Genomic DNA, 18,503 nt, shown 5'->3' with positions numbered 1-18,503 from the left:
AAACCGTACTGAGCCTCCTACCGGCCCGAGAGATAGGAAGAGGCACATGATCCTCATTTTACAGAAAATTAAGCTGGGACATGGAAATGTTAATGTCTAGATTAGAGTTACATAAATGATGAAGTCTGGATCCAGACCACAAGTATGTTTTGTTGAGACCACATCAAAATGGCTCAGCGTTCAAAGTACTTACATCAGCAGGAGTGTCAAAGCTGTTAGCAATGATAAAACTCAGGGCTTTCAGCTCAATTTTCTCAAGCATCGGGCTGAAGATGAGGACAGGAGGTTGGCACTTGTCTACCGATCGCTTTGGTAGTGTCTGGCGTTGGATGCCAGAAAGGAGAGGCACCTCCCGTTAGCACTCCCAAAAATGTGTCTACAGGTTGTATAACTGCTGTGTGGTCTACGAAACGTCCTTAGTTGAACGTGGTGTTTTCTGGACTCGAAGGTGAATAACAAGTACTGCAAAGTGAGGGTGGCTGCGGAGGCGGCATGTGAGATCGTGTCTGGAAAGCAGCTGGCGATATGGAGGTGGAAGGGCCGGAGCTGCCAAAGGGCTGTGTGTGACCAGGGATGTGGAGGGCGGGTGGCACGAGCCGGGTAAGAAAGGGAAGAGAAAAGGACTGGAAGAAGTGAGGTTTGTGGGGGTAAGTGGAGAAATAAGGGAAGACAAAATACAGAAAAGGCAAGCGAGAGCATCCTGAAAGGAAACAGCAAGGAAGAGAGTTGCCACATTGCAACGCAGTAATTTTAAGATAAGAAAAAGGATTAGCAACCAAGGTGCTTCATAAAAATATGTATGTATGGGCTTTTTGCCTTTTGCCAGGGTATTTCTTTCAGCCTCTGGGATGCACTGTGGTTTGTGGCCATAAACACTACAAACGTAGCTAAAAATCAGAAGTGCAGCACCTCTCCTAACGCCTGCCTCAATGAGGTTTGTACCGCTCTAGGGCAGCCCTCTTACCAAACAGCACCTGCTTTTGCGTCTCTGTTCTTCACTCGCTTTCCCCATCTGCCTCGTCAGCTCTGTTATTTCAAGCTGGTGCTTGACAAGTGGTAGTAAATGCTCACGAGCACTTCCAAATGGGATAAAACTAAATGGGAGGGAGGACAGGCAGCGGAAGAGGTGACCCTCAGCAACTTTCACTACGTTGCAAGCCAAGCTGATTTCTGTGGCGTGCGTGTGAGCAGACCCGGAGCCCCGGCTCACCTGGCCGTGTCCTGGCAGCAGCCAGCCCGGGGCCGCTGGCACAGGTCCTGCTGTCCCCTGCCCGCCGGTCACCCGCCAGCCCACAGAGCACACCCAGGCTGCCCGGCACCTCGCACCCCTCTAATCCCTCCCTGCCAGCGTGAGGAACGGCAGATCTAGCAGTGCTTTAAACAATAACCACACCGTCACACCTTGCAGCAGACTTTGAATTGCTTTACAAATACAGGTCAACCCTCCCGCTTCTGTTTTAAAGTGAGGGAACACTTGAGGCACAGATATGGTAAACGTCTTACCGACTCGGCATGTAAAGCACAGCCACCAAGCCAGGAGCATAATCCTGTCCTCTTGACTGGTATTCTAACCCGAGCGGGGCTGTTTGGGCCACAGACATGGTGCAGGACAGCCAGTTCACTACAGGCAGCCCAAGGACAGAGCTGGCATGGGGGGACAGGGGCAATTCACGTCCAGGTTTGAGCAGGTGGAGGGAGGAGAAGGCAGAAAGGGCATCTTGGGAGGGTGGGAGGAGATCTGGGGTTAGAAGACATCTGTTTGGATTAAAAAAACCTGCAGTATCCAGATTCCAGTTTGCTCGGTGTCATTGCTTAAAGTCAGCCACAGCTGTCCAAAGACAAGCTTAGGAAAATATTTTTCAGACTTTCCTACTTTGAGAGGGCCCCAGGATCTCCCTGGGCCTCTCCCTGGCACGTTTGCAACACCCTCTGTACACAGACCTGATGCAGCCCTCCTCCCACACCGTCCCTTCCCCGTCCAGGATCCCCTGCTCCTCCTCCCCTCTCCCTCCCCACTGAACAAACCCTCCCCGTGCCCCCGGGAGCAGCCGAACGCAGCCTGGGGTCTCCTCCCGTGAAGGGATGAATACAGCTTGCTGGGGGAGAGTCCCAAGGACTGGTCTGCAAACTGGCTGTACTGGTAGGGAGACAGATCTGCGTGAAGTCTGTTGAATCTTGGGAGAAATTATATTCACTTTAAAATTTCAACAGATTCTTAATTCTGTGTTGTGTGTTTCTGGTCCTCGTGTCCCCTTTCCTAGGTAGTCCTTGAGAAGGGTAAGCTCTAGGTGTCAAAGACTGATTAAAAGTGGCAACGGCAGTTTGTTACAGAGAGATGCAACACGTTTCCTAAATATGAAGCCTTTCGTAAAAGCAGTGCAGAGAAAAACGAGGTTATATACATCTCTCTGACGCTTTGTATACAGCTGTGTGTATTCAGCATCGAACCGCTGCTCATTAGAGCATCGCTGGGCTGAGCAGGAGCCCGCTGGGCTATGCAGAATGCCTCCTGCGGCTGCTCAAGTGCCCCTGCACAGTTGTGCCTTGCTGAGTGAGTTCGAGATTTGTCAGAGGTTTTGCAGGCTGCAGTGGCTTTTAGGAATGGTCTGAAAGAGATAACGAGATGCAGCTCTCTTCTTGGAGAGCTACAGGGTTTCCATGCTAAAGTTCCCTTGCTACTTGCGAAGAGATGACTATAATTACCAACCGACTTGTAGATAAGTCACAAAAAAGCCATCAAAGCTATTGTCAGTACTTTTCTAGACGCTGTTAGTACTCGCAGATACCATTTTAACGCACAACATTAAAACAAACTGTCCTCTCCTTTGCTGCACCATCCCCAGAACGATCACAGTGGTACTTAAAAAAACTCCGGAAAGGCGGCACATCTGCTTTGCGGGTTGGGTGGGCCTAAGCCTTTCTTAGTTACTAGAATTACATGTTTCGACCCACAACATGGAAACAGCCTCCAATGAATGGGACAAAAGGGGTCTGGAGAGGGGCTCGGGTTTGATCTGGGTGTAGAAGTGGTGTCGTGAAGCACAAACTAAAGCGTTCCAGCTGCAAGTCAAACCCAGGAATGCATTGTGCGAGATCTCATTTTTCTGTAGGGCTGGTAACATGAGCATTCGAATCATTCGCTGCCTTTGAAGCCTGTGAAATCCGTAATGGCCACAAAGTGAACGTGTAGCAACTACATTTCAATTACCAAAGGCTGGTCAAGTACCTGGCTTTATTCTCTCCAGTAACAAAAATCCCATCAGCTTCAAAGGGGTTGGGATTTACTGCACAGTGCAAGCGCTGGGTCCAATGAAATTGGAGATGTAACTATGGCACGAGGTGTTTTAGCCTCTGAGGGTGCAGACGGATGGGCAGGATCAAGCTCTGGTGCTGAGGGCAGCTATACAGTCTGCGTTTTGTCTGCAGCTTCAGGTTAATAAATTGAGGATGATGCCCTGACTGATAACCTGCCCCAGAACTGCATGGCTACTTTTTGCAAGTACGTAAATTCCTACCAATTGCTGTAGGAGTTGGTATCCAACCAGCTCAGCTGCTGTTAGAAGTCCCACTACGTACCTGTGCGTGCCTTCAGCACTTAAGTCCCTTTGAAATTCTTGCTTTGGCCATTGCTTACAACAGTAGTGCAGAGTCTGAGGGTAACAGATACTTCTTTTGCAAAGCAGATCACAAACTATGTCGTGATTCCACTGTAAAAGTATCAAAGTTCATTTTTCTCAGGCTCGTGTCCCTTAAGCTTTATTTTGACACGTTCCCTGCATAGGTGCCCAAGATAAGTGACCTTCAACACCCTGTAGCAAGCCCTGTGATGTGCGCTCCCCAGCACGGGAATGCGCTTTGCTTTCCCGGAGCACCCAGGAGGGAGGAGACGGAGAGCACCCCGCTCCCTGACGACAACCTTTGGCTCCCACGAGCAGAGTTGGTGACTGCAAACAGGGACTTGATGTCCGGCTGCTCAGCACCCTTCTCAAGCCAGTCACTGGCTTTGTAAAACTCTTTCCCAGGCTTTTGGGTGAGTGAACCATGAAGACCAAACAGAAGTTGGACATGAGTCACTGGACTTTAAGTTATGCACACGAAAGCTTTGAGACACGTTATATTAGTCAAAACATCAACTGTTTTCACAGTGTTTATGATATTAGGAACATTTTTGTTCATGAATGTACTTGTTTGCTTAAAGTGAATAACTGATGCTTTGTGCCTAAAGAATGCTGTACGTGCCTTTCTTTTTATAAAGATGTTGCCAGTTTGAAAAGCTCGCCTTGCAGTGAATTCATAGATTTGGAAAGGTCAGAAAGAATACTTGATCATTTTGCCTGGTTTCCTATAAACACCTGTAATAATATCTGCTGTCTGACAGAGAGATAACTTCTATTAGTCAAAGGCCAGGGTGGCATCCCATCTGTTACAAAGCACGGGGCTGGGCTCTCGCTTTTACTGCTGGGGATGTTGGGCATCTATCTGCCCGGGACTGAGCAGGCGATGGAGGAGAATGCCCCCCCCTCCCCGTGTGCAAACGCCGGTACTATTGGGGGGCAGGAGTTCAGAAAGAGCCTGCTGCGGGTGCAGCTGTTTGTCCGGAAAGGCCTATGCCTGTATTTTTCACCGACAATAAATTGCAGGCAAGAGATGTTGCTGGTTAGATACCTGCCAACCTGTCTGAACTCGTAAAGCAAGTCGTTAATTGTAGAGCTACTAGTGCTTATGGTTTATTTGAACTGAGGGCACACCATCGCGCCCTCCGAACTGGAGGTTCATCTGAGGTTTAACTGAAAATCGAGCCTTCAGCATATCTGATGGTCTCTTCACCCTCAAAGGAAAAAAAACTCCACTCGGCCTCCGCTTGGGCTTCCCAGCTGCGTCCCGTGCTGGTTCGTGGCCCTGGAAGTTGTCCTGCCTCTGCCACGGTGTTACGAAGGAGAAGCGATGCTGCAGCTGCTCGGGTGCCGAGCTGCTGTGCCGTACGCCCGAGGCGGGGGCCCGGGGAGCACCTGGGCTGACATCCGAAAGGCCATTCCGGCAATCTCCTGGGAGATCGTCGCAAGAGCACGGGCAGAGGGGAAAACGGTTGGGGTTTTTGTTGGCCGTTCTACCTGCCGTGCTCTAGGGAAAGGAATCTGCAAAGCCAAACCCAGCAAAGGTTTTCCTGCCTGCGTGGGGGGGAGGGTTTGGCTTTGTTTTGCTCCTGTTGCTAACAACGTCAGATGGGTCTGACTTTCCAGCCTGCTCAGGATGAGACAAACAGCCAAGGAAGCATCAAAGCGAATGGGTGGGTTTTGATCAACGCTGGAGAGAGTTTGTTTTCTTTCTCCACTTGCCCAATGACACACTGACTTGGATGACTGGTCCGTGACAGAGCCGGTTGGAAAATGTCAGTGGAAAAATGCAGGAAAAAAGCAAATATTTTTACAAATGTTAGTGACAATATTTTTACCTTTGGTCAATCCAAACCTACAGGAATATTTTTTCAGGACAAACTGTTCAAAACTCACCGTTGCCTGTGCCAAAAAGTACGCAAAGGGTGAATGCACGAACACTCACTCAAAACACTCATTCCTGCGGTGGATATGATGCAGTAAAATTGCATCTAATCTTGTAGCTGGAACATCTGTATAATTAGCAAGATTCCTCACCTCTTCCAGCCAGTGGTTCACGTATATGCCCGCCCTTTGCATACATTTTTTCCTTTAGGAATAAGAATTTGTGAAGGAGAGAGTTTGCAGAAACACTTGCTGCTCCACACGTAACCATCCCCAGTGGGTACCTTGCAGCCCTCTCTAAACACAGTTTTAACAAACCTGTGGCTGTATGATTTGTAAAATTAAGATAATAAATGTCATCCTAACTCTGTCACTAAGATTCCTAGTGGGCACCTACCTCGCTCATCAGGATCCGAAGGAGAACTTCCCTGGCATCTGATGAGGAAGGACATTTATCCCAAGAACGGGTTTCTGGCAGTTCCCTAATGCCCCTGCGCACTGGTTCGGGCCTCTTTATCTGCCAACACGTCTCTCGTTTCTGCTCTTCCCAAGAGCAAAAAGTCATCCCTGCAGGCTTGCACCTAAATAACCTGCTCGAGAAACACAGCAAAGGGAGGCTGCTCTCTCTGGGAGGGCCTCCGATGGAGAAAACTGAAATGCTTATGGTAAGCAGGACGTCTAAAGGGTCCCACGCGTGTTTGTGGCTTGTTGTGTTCTCCTTTAAGAAAACTTGGTTAAAATGTATAGTTTGAATTCTAGTTGTTTGATAAAAATAGATTCGTATTAGGGTAGTCCCAAAACGCTGCAAATAATGGTGTCATTAGAAATGCCAAGAGAACCATGAGTTTTAAGCCATAAAATTGAATTTCAGATGTGGATGAAAATGCACCAGTGATTAAATACTTTTACCATACAGCAAAGCCCGCAGAAATTCTCACCGTTTAAAACCATTGATAAGGTTTCCTGTCATATTTCGGGGGGGGGTGTCTGCATTTTTATTAGCTCTTATGAAAATATACAGCCACAGTCCTGATTACACTATTTTTTTTCTTGCCCTTTTGGACTTTCCCCTTGTTAAATCCCTAGTGTTTCTCTCTTCATAAACCTAAATTAGGGCTGCAGTATTATTACCCCATATTTAGTAGTCCTAAAAAATAACTTCTGACTAGCATGTGACTGTAAATACTTTTCACTTAAATAAATGCAACCTCACTTTTGGTAGGATTTGTATGTAAAAAATATGTGCAAATGAAATTAAGTGCCTTTGATAAATGGTTTGGGATTGCTGATTAATTGGAACTAAAAACAGATGAGAAAATTGAACATATGTTCTTATTCAAGTTCCCTGGAGGATTTGTTAGGGGGCTTGGCATACATTAATAATTGCTCGGAACAGATTTAATAGCTCGTCTTGTAGTTTTGCACATGCAAACCAATCAGTCAATATAAAAAGCACGGTGTCATCTGTCTTTGTTAATTAGGGATCTCGAACGCCTTCGGTAATAAAGGCTAGCAATTAAGCTACAATTAGAAAGGAAGCGTTCGGATGTGGTTTTGCCACCTCAGGATCCATAAGCAGCAGGAGGAAGAGGGTAGGTCTTCCAGAAATCTTGAAGTACTCTGAGTTTATGATCTTCTCCTGCAGTAGCAGGCAGCCAGGCTTGTTGGCTCCTCAGCTACGGAGCGCTCCCGGGGACGAGAGCGACGGCGCGGGGGATGCTCCCCGGGGCACGCGGGGGCTCACGGGGCACCTTCTCCCCACGCCCTCGGTGGCCGACCACACGTGGCAGCCACGCGCCCGCTGCGCTGGCACTGACTGAGATTTCACCGTACAACCCTGATGCCTAAACCCAGCTCCTCAGACACTTCTGCTGATGGCAACCGGTGTTCCTAAAAGCATTGGACATAACTCTCTGAAGGAACACACTGCGCTTGCGCTTTCACGGGGGGTCACTCACCTTCCCGGGTGCTCCTGGAGTACCTGGTAGACGCTAATCTGGAACGTTTCGTTGTCGAAGCGTTCGCGGATGTAATCCTTGTATATCCTGAACTCGGCAGCCGTCACCGCTTCCCCCTCTGGGATTCTGGAGAGATCAAACCTGAACTCTCGGTAGTGGCAGCGCTGATGGTGAAACTCTCTGTCATGCTCCACTGAAACAGAAAAACAGCCCATTAGCCACCTGCTTTGTTCTCTTTCCCCTCGCCATCAAACAAGCTTGCGAGTTGCCACAACAGAAAAGGGCAAGAATATCTGATTGCAGCATCTCATGCTGTTGTTCGGTTCATTAAAGCACGTAGGAAATACGTGACTCTATCGGGGCTATTATAAGCATATACGTGTTTATCAGACTCTCTTTGAAACAGTTTTACAGCTGGCTGGTACAGGGTGTGGGTGACCATTGTGTTTTAATGATTTTTGGCAGCTTCGTGCTTGACAAGTGACTCTGGACATTTGCCACCGATAACGACCAGGCTGCTGTGGGAAGGAGCTGAAAGAAACAGATGGGGCTTTTCAGGAGCGCTGGTTCTTGGCCTGAGTCTGCTTCTGAAAACTGCACGTGCACACCCGCACACGTATATACACGAATTCCAGTCCTCGAGGCTTTTCTTGCTGGTGACCCACATTTGGTGCCAGCTGAATTCATCACGGACCCAGAGCCCCGCTTCGAAGGGTCGACGCTTTCATTTTAACACATCTTTAGCGATCAGGGCTGTGAAGCAAATGCTCAAAGCGAGGACCTTCTTCCACCTCCTAGCCACAACCACGCAATAACAAGAAGTGCCAGAGTCCTCCCAAGGCAGCGTTAGGACGGTGCGTTACCCCACCGAGTGACAGGTCTGCTGTCGTTCTGATGCACAGCTGATGGTCTGGGGTAACGCTGCTTGTGGATACGGAAGCTGAGGGTCAGTGTCGTGAGAAAACAAAGATTTCAAGGCTGTCCTCCAGCAAGGGGGAGGAGAGGTGTCAGTGTCCCATCCCAGCACATGAAGCAAAGCCCCCTTCTTGGAGCAAATTCCAAATTGAATAGACAAGTCGGACAAAGGAAAACGGGGAAACGGAGGTATAAGGAATGAACTGACTCGCCAGAGGTCACACTGCACGACATTTTAAGAGCCAAGGTTTGAACCAGGGACTTCCCGTACGTCCCAGTCCCGTCGTCTGCCCACTTGACCTCCCTGCAGCTCGACTGCACAATTCAAGTAGTTAGCTCTGAGATTTTCTTGGCAAAGAATGTGTGTCTGTCTACAGGCCTTGATTCTCTTCTGGCAGCAGTAAATCCATTGTGTAAATCCATTGACTTAAATGGAATTACTCCTGAAAAAGAGGAGTTTCAAGTCTTAGTCTGGAAAGTGCCGTTTAAATTTACAGCGCAGCACAGTACAAATGTATATCGGCGCTCGCGGGAGGCCGAGGCTGATGGCAGGGACGGAGCGTGGGGAGCCTCCGGGATCCGGGCTGTGTCCGGGATCCGGGCTGTGTCCAAGCGCTTGCACGGAGCAGGTTCAGCGCTGCTTTGCTGGCCGATGTTCAGCAGCTGGCCACCGGCTCTTCCTCCTCTCGCACATTACTTCTGCAAGGAGTCCAGGGCTCGCAGTTTGCCACTGTGTGATTGCTGTTCAGGGAAATACTTCAGAGCTCTTACCAATAGCTGGGATTCATCCTAGAGGAGGTTTTTAGGCATGAAACCCCTAAACTATCCAAGACAAAGGGGATTAAGTTCAGCAAATGGTTTTATAGGTTGCGCAGTCTTAGCGTGCACTGAATGAACAAAGTTACAGTGGCACCTCTAGCTATAACGTCTCGTACAGCCTCGGGAAGATCACTCAGTCTCTCATACCCTGAAGTGGGGGAATATTGTGAATATTCACCAGTGTTTGTAAAATGCTTGCCAGGCTAAAACTGCCCTGTAAGTGCTAAGCAACACTATCAAATGTGCCTCAATCCCTTTCCTCCAAAGTATTCTTAGCAGGATAAGATATAAAGGGTAAGATTTCAGTCTCAAAGGAATTTGTCTGCGCCTAAATTATAGAGGGAAGGAAAAAATATTTTAATATGGAATAGCTCCTTTAACCACAACTATAGAAGAATGAATATAATGTTGTGTGGTTTTAGTTATGGATAACATCACCAGCAGGGTGTATTACAGAGAGGTCTAGCAGTGGGATGTACCGGTATGATTTGCTTCCAAAGACACGGGAAGGCTGAATTTTCAAAGGAAGGTGGGTGCACCTTTTCAGTGTACATGTGATGACAACTACATCAGCCAACACCGGTCTTTAGCTGCACTTCATAGACAAAGTCTGACAACAAACACATGAAGATGAAACTTTTTCGGGTGCTGCTAGAGTTCACAGTGATTCCCACTGCAGAGCCCTAGAAAAAATGTGTCATATTAGTATGAAAAATTAACGGCCAGGGTCATAAAATAAAAAGCCCCGAAGTCTGAACTTTCCCATGCTTTGCAGATGTTTGGATATAGGGTTTTGGGCTGAGCCATCTTTAGTGTTAAAGCAAACATTCCTGTGGCTATAGTCATTAAGATCATGAAAATATGTGGATATGTAACTGAAGAAAGAATCCCAAGAAACCCTTCAACTCAGTGTTTATTGTTTTTCCCCTTTTTCTTTGCACTCTGGACCTATCTGCTGACCCAGAAGTAACAAATCCTTTCAGAACTAATTTATGAGAAACACTGACCCTGAATCAACATCTGTTAGATGACTGCAGTAAATCTTATTACATAATTAAACACCAAAATCTATGTTAAAATAACGTTAAGGGTCTGACTTGAACTCATAAAAGCAAGACTCTTCATTACGAAGGCTGAAATCCTACCCTTAATTCATGCTGCTGTGCGTTGGTATTTGTGAACATATGGTACGGTATACATGATCACGCACTTTTTGTAGACCCCAGTAATATCTTAAGCACAGCAGCCCGAGGTACGCGGGGGAGCGCTGAGAACTCTGAGTTTCCTGGGTTTGATGAGTGTTAGTCAGACCTCTGACAGTACTGCAACTGGGTCGTTTCCAATTAATTACCTGAGGAGTTTGAAAGGGTGGAGGTGTTTAAAAAGAAAAAAGAGGAGGTGGGAGAGTGGTATTTAAAGTGTTCACCAAAACAGTTTAGAGAATTGCTATGGCTATTCGAATGCAACTGTAGTTTCTCTGTTAGATCTACAAAATCTGTGCTCCCTATTGACACAACGCACCATAATGAGAACCTTTTGGTCATTCTTGAAGGACTTAATCTCAGCTGTTTGTCAGCCATTACGTGTTAAGTGCTCCCTTAAAAGCCATCAAGCAGTATCAGTATTTGCTGGGTATACTTAATAGTCCTTCTGCCCAAAGAACTTGAACTCGTGTTTGTCCCAGGTTTGTAGTTCTTACAAATCACTGCTCCCCAAAGGCTTTTGGTGAATGGTTTTAGCCCAGTCCCTAATTTCAACCATTGGAAATTCCAGCTCACAAACTGTCACAATTCAAATGCCTTGGCAAGGCAGCTGCTTGGAGAGGAAGCCAAAGCTCTGGATGTGCAATCAAAGGTTGTAAAATATGAAAAGGAAGAACACCCTTGAAAAATAATTCTGCTACGAAACAGACTGTGCGCCTTAGCTGTGGGAAAACGGTGGATTCCCTCTCCTAAAGAAACAAGCCAAAGTCACTCACAGGTGATGCACGTGTAAATACGCCTCTCCTAACTTCTAGAAATGCTATTGCATTTTGGAGGTACAACCACCGTAGACAAATTATGACCTAATTTAACAAATGGCTCAAAATCTGCTGGTGCAAAATAACTCTTGAGCGTGGTGAGTGTGGCAGTTAATTGTAGCTACGTAGCTGAGGATCGTCAGACACTCCCTTTGGCGCAGTCCTTCGGGAAGGGAAAGGTCGAGATGGTGGGACTTGAAAGCTGTAGTGTGGAGGCAGACAACAGATTCTTGAGAAAATAAGCAAAACACTAAAAAGTGTGCAGGACAATTAAGGTGATCCAACCAAAACAAGCACATATCTTAGGTTAGTGGTTATCAGTAAATTTGCCACACCTCTGTTGCAAACATGCAAGTAAAGCTCAGAGTCTTTGAAAGTCTGGCCTTGCCTATCTGTCTACAATCTGAATGCTGCACAGACTGAACTCATCTATCTGATACAGATAGGGCTCTGATCTCTCTGAAGTCTTTGTCTCTCCTAACTGACTCTGTTGTGGCATTGTGGTGATGCAAGAGGAGGCAGGACGGCATAGTTGCGCAACAACGGGGATGGTTAAAAGAAAACAGGATGGATGCATGTGCTCAGGTGTGAAGTAGCCAGGTATCAGATCCAAAAATATGGGAAAGCTGGAGATAAAGTGTCAACAAATCCCTGGTTCTTGTTTTGACATGTCCTAACGTGTACTCGTTTCAGATACAAAATTTGAAAATGTTAAGATGCAGGGATGAAAAAGTGTAGTTACAGCTAGAACTCGTAGCAATACAGCTGAAACCAGTACCAAAAGAGTAATGTTGGACAGAAAGTCTTGTGGATTTAACAACCCAGGGTACCCAAACCTCTAAAGCAAATGACACATCAGCACAAAGCTGGGAAGCCTGAACCGATCCCATGTTTGGTCATTTTCACGACAAAATATGTTCGGACTAGAAATAAGAGCCCTGGCTATTTGCAGCTACTTTTTAAATCACTACTGGTAAGTGAAAAGCCAACCTGAGCTAATTCTGTAAACATGGGTTGGACCACTGGCTGTGTAATACGGATTGATGGTAGGCAAGGCACGATCCACGACAGCAAAGATTACGTTGAGACATAGCTTGCAGCGGTTATTACCTCTCTCTGCAGGTATCCAAGAAACCATACCATTTTAGCCTCAGTGCCGAGCACAGCAGCGCAACGTCAATCACTAACTCCATATGTCAATCAAAGAACCAGTGAATCACAGCAATAACTTTCCAAGAATGACTGTGTTAAAAAATAATTATTACAGAAGTGTTAAAGGGCTAATCCAAACCCCAGGGAAGTCAACAGAAATATTTCCACTAATTTCAATGGATTTCACAGGAGGCCTTACTTTTGCCAATCTACCCACCTAAGTATTTTTACGCTCTTTTTTTCTGGAGATGTAAAAAAATATCTTTTTCACAAGCAAAGTAAACACCAGATGAATAGATCCTGTGCTCAGGCTGCCAAAGTGGGAAAGCTTCAGTAATTCCATACCTCCTCTTCCCTGGCACGTTTGGGTGATGCACTTGGAACGCACTTTGAATATTTAAACAAGTAAAAACTTAAATTTTCCTGTTAACACTTTCACCTGATAATATGTTAATGGTTTTTATAAGGCATTTTAAAAGTAGTTGTCTCATTTATTGTAGTGCTCAAAACAATTAGAGTGCTACTTGTTTCTCATTTACAATGAAGAAAAGCACCAAAAGGAATGTGCAGTAGGGTGTCTGTAACTTCTTTACTCTCAAAAAAGACCAGAAGGGATTTGTAAAGGACTTTAATCTCAAATAGATTAAAGGTCCTGAATTCCTCAGACTAAAAGATAAGTCAAAGGAAAATAGATTCCAAGAGACAACACCCCCTCGCCTCAGCCTCTCGGCTGCAGAGCCATCAGCAGTTGCCTGCGAAACCCCTCAGAGATTTGGATGCCAAAAAAAAAATCTGCCGTGCTCTGGCATCAAGGTCTGAGAGGTTTTCAGAGTCTCCCTGTGCCTGCCAGGGACTGCAGACGTCATGTAGGTGAGCTTAGTGGGTAGGAAAGCCTTTGTCTGCTTTGCCTCCGATAGCCGCAGAAAACGAGCGTTATTTTTCCGGAGACGGCTGAGGGCCGGTTGGCTTGTCCAGTGAGCCGTAGTGTTTTCATGAAAGAGCAAACTACACTTTGAGTTGCTCTGTTTGCACCCAGCAGCGCAAAATTTTGTTTGAATTTTGCTAGAAAAAATACCTTTCATTCCCTCCATCTCACCATCCCTAGAGATGCAACCCAAAACTTCAGAAACTCTCGTGCATCATTTCACTGTAGAGCAGGAGATCCCTAGAAACAGGCTGCCCAGGACCACCAGCTCCGCCTGGGCTTCACGAGCATTTTTTGTGGACGCAGATGACTGCTTTCAAAGGGAAGGTCCGTTCCTATCCACCGCTTCACCCTGCTGTCTGCCTTGGGAAATGGATTCAGCTGGAAAATGCTTTTCCCTTTCCCGGGTGAGTTTTGTGGTGGATCCCGTCCCCACTTGGCTCACCGCCGTGCCCCAAGAGGAGGCAGGAGGAGGACCGGGGACCTCCCAGCACGGCGGGAGGGAGGACAGGGGCCACCCCTGGACTCTGGGCTTGCAGTTGTTGTGAAACTGCGCCGTAAATTTTCAGGATGCCAAATTCGAGACCTCTGGACGGGATTCTAATTAACAGGCATTAAATGTTCCCTCTATAAATTGCACTTCTTTGTCTCTAAATTGGTGGATAAACCCGTGTCACTTATGAAATATAGGCCTTTTCTCCTTATGTTAGTGAGGTTCAAGAAGGAAGAAACCAATTAGGGGAAGGATCCAGCAGTCTCCGCAGCTGAAACGGGGCTCAGCGGGATTCCCGATTGAGCAAGACGTGCAAGGTCAGTCCTTGTATTTTTCTGAGGAAAAGGGGAGTATAATGAAGATCGCAATAATGTCATGCCAGGCCACGGCCTGCTAAGGCACGTGTTTCCCTCCTCCTTGTGCCTGACAGCAAGAGTTACAGGGGCAGTGGCAGTGAATTTATAATGGCAAGAATTTGGGAATGCGAAGTTCTGTGATTGGTTTTCATTTGCTTCATCCTCTCGGCTACAAGATTTACATGCTGACATTAGGCAGCTAAAGCAGCAGTTAAAGAAGTATTTGAAGAAATAGTTAAAGAATATAAATTTGGAGTCCTATAAATGGAGCAGAGAAAATATCCAGGGTTGTGTGATGGAATTTTTTTTTTTTTTAAAGAGTGATAAAAACAGCATTTGGAGGGCTTTTTTACATTGGATAGTTGCAGGTCTCCAACTCTTCTAAAAGCTACTGCAGGTTTTTGGAGAAACATAAGGAAAAACAAACGCACCCTTGATTTTGGTCTGCGAGATAAGCTTACTAGAAAAATAGTCTGTGGTTTTTCTATAACTCATTAATGCATCCCATCGCCAGCGACTGCCGCCATCCTGCCACTTCTAAAAACACAGCCTGCCCGGGACTCCCAGGCCTTTGAGGGGGTCTGGGGTCATCTGCTGAAGCTCCGTCCTGATGGTCTGGTCCCTGTCTGCCCTTTGCGAAAGGGGCTCCTCTGAGCCAAAGCAGCGCTCAGCAGAAGGGAACCGGCCCCCAGACACTCGGTGCTCATGTACCCATTTTACAGCTGGGTAAAGGGAGGCAAAGGTGATAAGCTATTTCTTGCGTGGTAAATCCAGTGTGTGGCAGGGCAAAGTTCTGCCTGTCTACGGGTGGAAAGCAGGACTAATGCATTAATTTCAAATGAGATGAGAACAGGCTCCATAAATCCTGATCCCCAACTCCAGAGGTTGGAAACAGGGGGGTTCAAAATTCTTTAGTTCTCCCTCTGCAAAGCAATCTGGGGTAAGTATTTTTGCTTCGAAAGGGGGAAAAAAAAAAAAGCCCTCGGAGTTAATATTCTTCCTTTAGCCATCACTTCATTTTTCCAGCTTTCAGCATGAAGGTGATGTTGCCAGCAAGACCACCTAGCCACAAACCCAGCAGGGAGCTTCCAAAATTCTTCTAAACACTGCCTCCTTGTTATAAATTGAAAAGTGGTAATAGCAACAGTGCATATCACATCTGTGCCAGGCTTCGGGCCTGGGAAGGAGCACTCTCCCTACTGCTGAACACAACTTGGAAAGATCCTTTCAGTCCACACATGTATCAGCATTAGCCATTTCTTTGTCAACAAATCCCTTAATACGTACCATTTCTATCATGTACAGATGTCCAAAAAATAATGGAATACTGTACTACAAGATTAAACACTTTAATGTCAGCATATGTGTTGCATGACTCTGAACAATGGTATCATTGTGCGTGTACAAACAGCGGGTTGAGGGAAGATGGGTTTAATTATCTCCGAAGCAGCAGCAAGTTCTTCCTGACTAAGTTGAACTTCAGCTAGCAAGGACTGCTCAGGGCAGAAATTGGTATTTCTCTAACAACATGCCCGGGCCCTTTCTGATGTTCTTCCAGGGTTAGGGTTGGTGTGGTACCCGCCCTGGGCAGGGTTTTGGGGAGCGATGCGGAGCCACCTGCTTCCCGGGGAGCCGTGCCGCCAGGGAAGGCGGCGGGGGGATGAGAGGATGTTGGGCATCACCACACCCCTCCCCAGCCCCATGTGTCACCCGGCAGACTTTTAAGTTAAAATTCCTTAGGATGGTCGATGGCAAGGGGCGACATAATAACTGGGAGGCAAAGGACAGAGTGTGCATGCTGCCTTCTGCGGTTGGAGACGTTCCCCGGCCAGCATTTCTTTGCAGGCACTTTGAGGCAATGCTGAACGGTAAAACTATTTCTCCTTAAAGAACATCCGTGAAATATCTGGGCAGGTTATGCACAGGTAATCCATTTTCTTTCCCGAGCGTGCCCTGATTGGTACCCATTTACGCTGTGGTTTCTCTGCTGAAATAAGAGCCAGACTAGATGAAAGGTATTGTGAAAAATTTACACGTGGGACTGCTCTGTGAAGGCGAAACTCTCCTAATAGTAAACAGACCGACCGTGGTGCGAATCCTGATGCTGAGGTCGCAGTGTCTGTATGCGTATCTGGGGAAAGCAAAGTTAAATAAGCAGGGAAGAGTTGTGTTTCTTCAGAATACCTTATTCACAGCCTTAGCACGTGAAACACAGCAGCACACAGCGCTGCAATCCATCTGCAGCTGCCGTAATGCACTTAGGATGCTGCGGGATTTGGGGGGGTGTGAGGAATGGAGAAGTGGGGGAGTGACAAGGGAAAGAAATAAACGGGAGTGAAGTTGCTCCTTTAGACAGACTCCTTCTATTCCCACCTTCATCTTCCAGGAATCCAATCTAAGGAAATCTCCTGCAGAGCCTCCCTCATCAGCCCCCCCAAATCTCATTTCTCTTCCCCACCTCCCAGGGAAGGGGGGATGCAGGACAGTGCTGACCGGGGGATTTGCCCCCAGCAGCCTTCCCTTTCCCTTTCCCTTTCCCTTTCCCTTTCCCTTTCCCTTTCCCTTTCCCTTTCCCTTTCCCTTTCCCTTTCCCTTTCCCTTTCCTTTTCCCTCTCCCTTCCCCTTCCCTTTCTCCTTCCGTTCTGTTCCCCAGCACCTCGGGGGTGCCACTTTTCTGGACAGACAGAGAGGCAAGCTGGGGACTGTGGTGTGCTGCAAAACGTGGCTACTCCTATGCCCTCCCAACTAGCCAGCGTTGTGGCCATCGCAGAACATCTCAAGCTCTCGTGCAGTTACCGGGAGCGGGGTTACCCGAGGCTGGTATTTGCCCCCGACAGCCTGCGCCGACAGACTGGGGCTGTTGCTTCTCTCGGTGTATCTGAAAGACAGGGATGTACCTGGGCAGCAGCTCGGGGCTGGGGGCTCCTGCAGCTCCCCCAGGCAATCTTAGCTCTTCTCTACACCCTCCTCCTGAAACGTCCCTGTAGTCAAACTGAGCACCGACCAAAACGACAGGCAGCAGCTCATCGTTACTGCTGCTTTCTTTTCTCTGTCTGGGCAGTGATGCATAGCACAGAATAACGCAGCTAAGAGCAGAGACGCGCTGCTGTCTAATACATCGCCTAAACCCTAAATCCTCTGGATGCAGCTGTGGGAGGTACGTGAAGATGCAGGAATACATTTTCCCTCTTTGAATGGAGATGACTGCTACGTTACACTGCTCACTCTCTCTTTTTCTAATTCAGGGAACGGCAAGGCTGCTTTCCTGGTGCTGTGAAACCAGTGAGTTGTATCCGGCGAGGCCAACTTCACGGGGAAGCCGTGCCAGCGTTAGGTGTGAACTCCAAGTCACACGTTGTGCCAGTGCATCCGAGGGTCAAGGAGACAGCGGCAGCCTGGGGAATCCCGGATGAGGGTCAGGACGGTGGAGCCTGGGGTGGCAGCCCCTGCACAGAAAAGGGTAGTGGCGGTCTAGAGGAGAAAGGGTGATGGGTGTCTCAAGGGGGAGGAGGTTGCAGAGCACAAAGAGGGAGAAAAGTTAGTGACGATATGGTTCATTGAGAAAAATAATCCCCCAGTCCAACCAGCAGACAAATGGGGCTCAAGGTGCTTCCTGCAGCCTGCTCCGAGGCTGGAGGCCTCTCAAAAAAATCACTGATGCAAAAACCAGCGGTCTGCCCTGTCTGCTTGTACACACAGCGCTGAGCAAAGGAAACACATCCCCAGGCCCGAGGAAGGAGAGACAAGTGGCTGAGCAGATCTGGTCAGAAATAATGTGCATTCAGCCAGGGAAGACAAGAGGCAGTGCGAGAGACTACTACAGGGAAACCTAAAATGGGCCATTTGGGATGAAATGCAAAGAAAAAAAGCAAAAAAGAAAGCAAGAAAAAAAAAAAAAAAGATCCAGGTCATTCTTGAAAGCTTCCAAGTATGAAACAGTTCTTCTTCAGCTTGGACCAAATTTCAGCTCAGCAGGAAGGCAAGAAAGTTCCCCTGAAGCGTTTTTAGCCAGCTCTAACCTGACCTCAGGTAAAGGCAGGCAGCCCGCTAGCGACTGGCGGTCTGGAGGGGTGCTCATCCTCGGGGCTGAGGGAGCAGCACTGCTGCCTCTGAGGGCATCTGCTCACGCCCCGTGTCTGTACGAGGGAAGGACTAAGCATCTCTGCGGGACGCGGGGAGCCCGCAGCACAGGCACCTCGATCTGCAAGAAGGCACGTGCAGAGGACATGCATAGAAAAAACAAATCGTGGTACAGTAAATCTTCGGTGCAATGATCTGGTCACCCAGAGATGCGACAGCATCAAATTATGCTCGTGTGTTCCAGTAACTACCCTGGGGCAAACTAAGAAGGCTTCTCAGACGTACTC

The 18,503-nt window shown here is 47.5% G+C and overlaps 1 protein-coding gene across 1 annotated transcript in view; it reads right to left on the bottom strand.

Annotated features, from left to right (window-relative positions):
- Positions 1–18,503, bottom strand: part of BMP7 (bone morphogenetic protein 7) — a 48,075-nt gene that overhangs the window by 15,226 nt on the left and 14,346 nt on the right. Inside the window, exon 2 of the mRNA XM_075768844.1 lies at positions 7,457–7,649. Coding sequence (XP_075624959.1) covers positions 7,457–7,649 — 193 coding nt within the window. The remainder of the gene's footprint in view (positions 1–7,456; positions 7,650–18,503) is intronic.

This window comes from Balearica regulorum, chromosome 16 (genome assembly GCF_011004875.1).
Source record: "Balearica regulorum gibbericeps isolate bBalReg1 chromosome 16, bBalReg1.pri, whole genome shotgun sequence".
NCBI classification, from domain to species: Eukaryota; Metazoa; Chordata; class Aves; order Gruiformes; family Gruidae; genus Balearica; species Balearica regulorum.
Note: the sequence above shows the minus strand (reverse complement) of the source record. Positions and strands in the feature narration are given on the sequence as shown.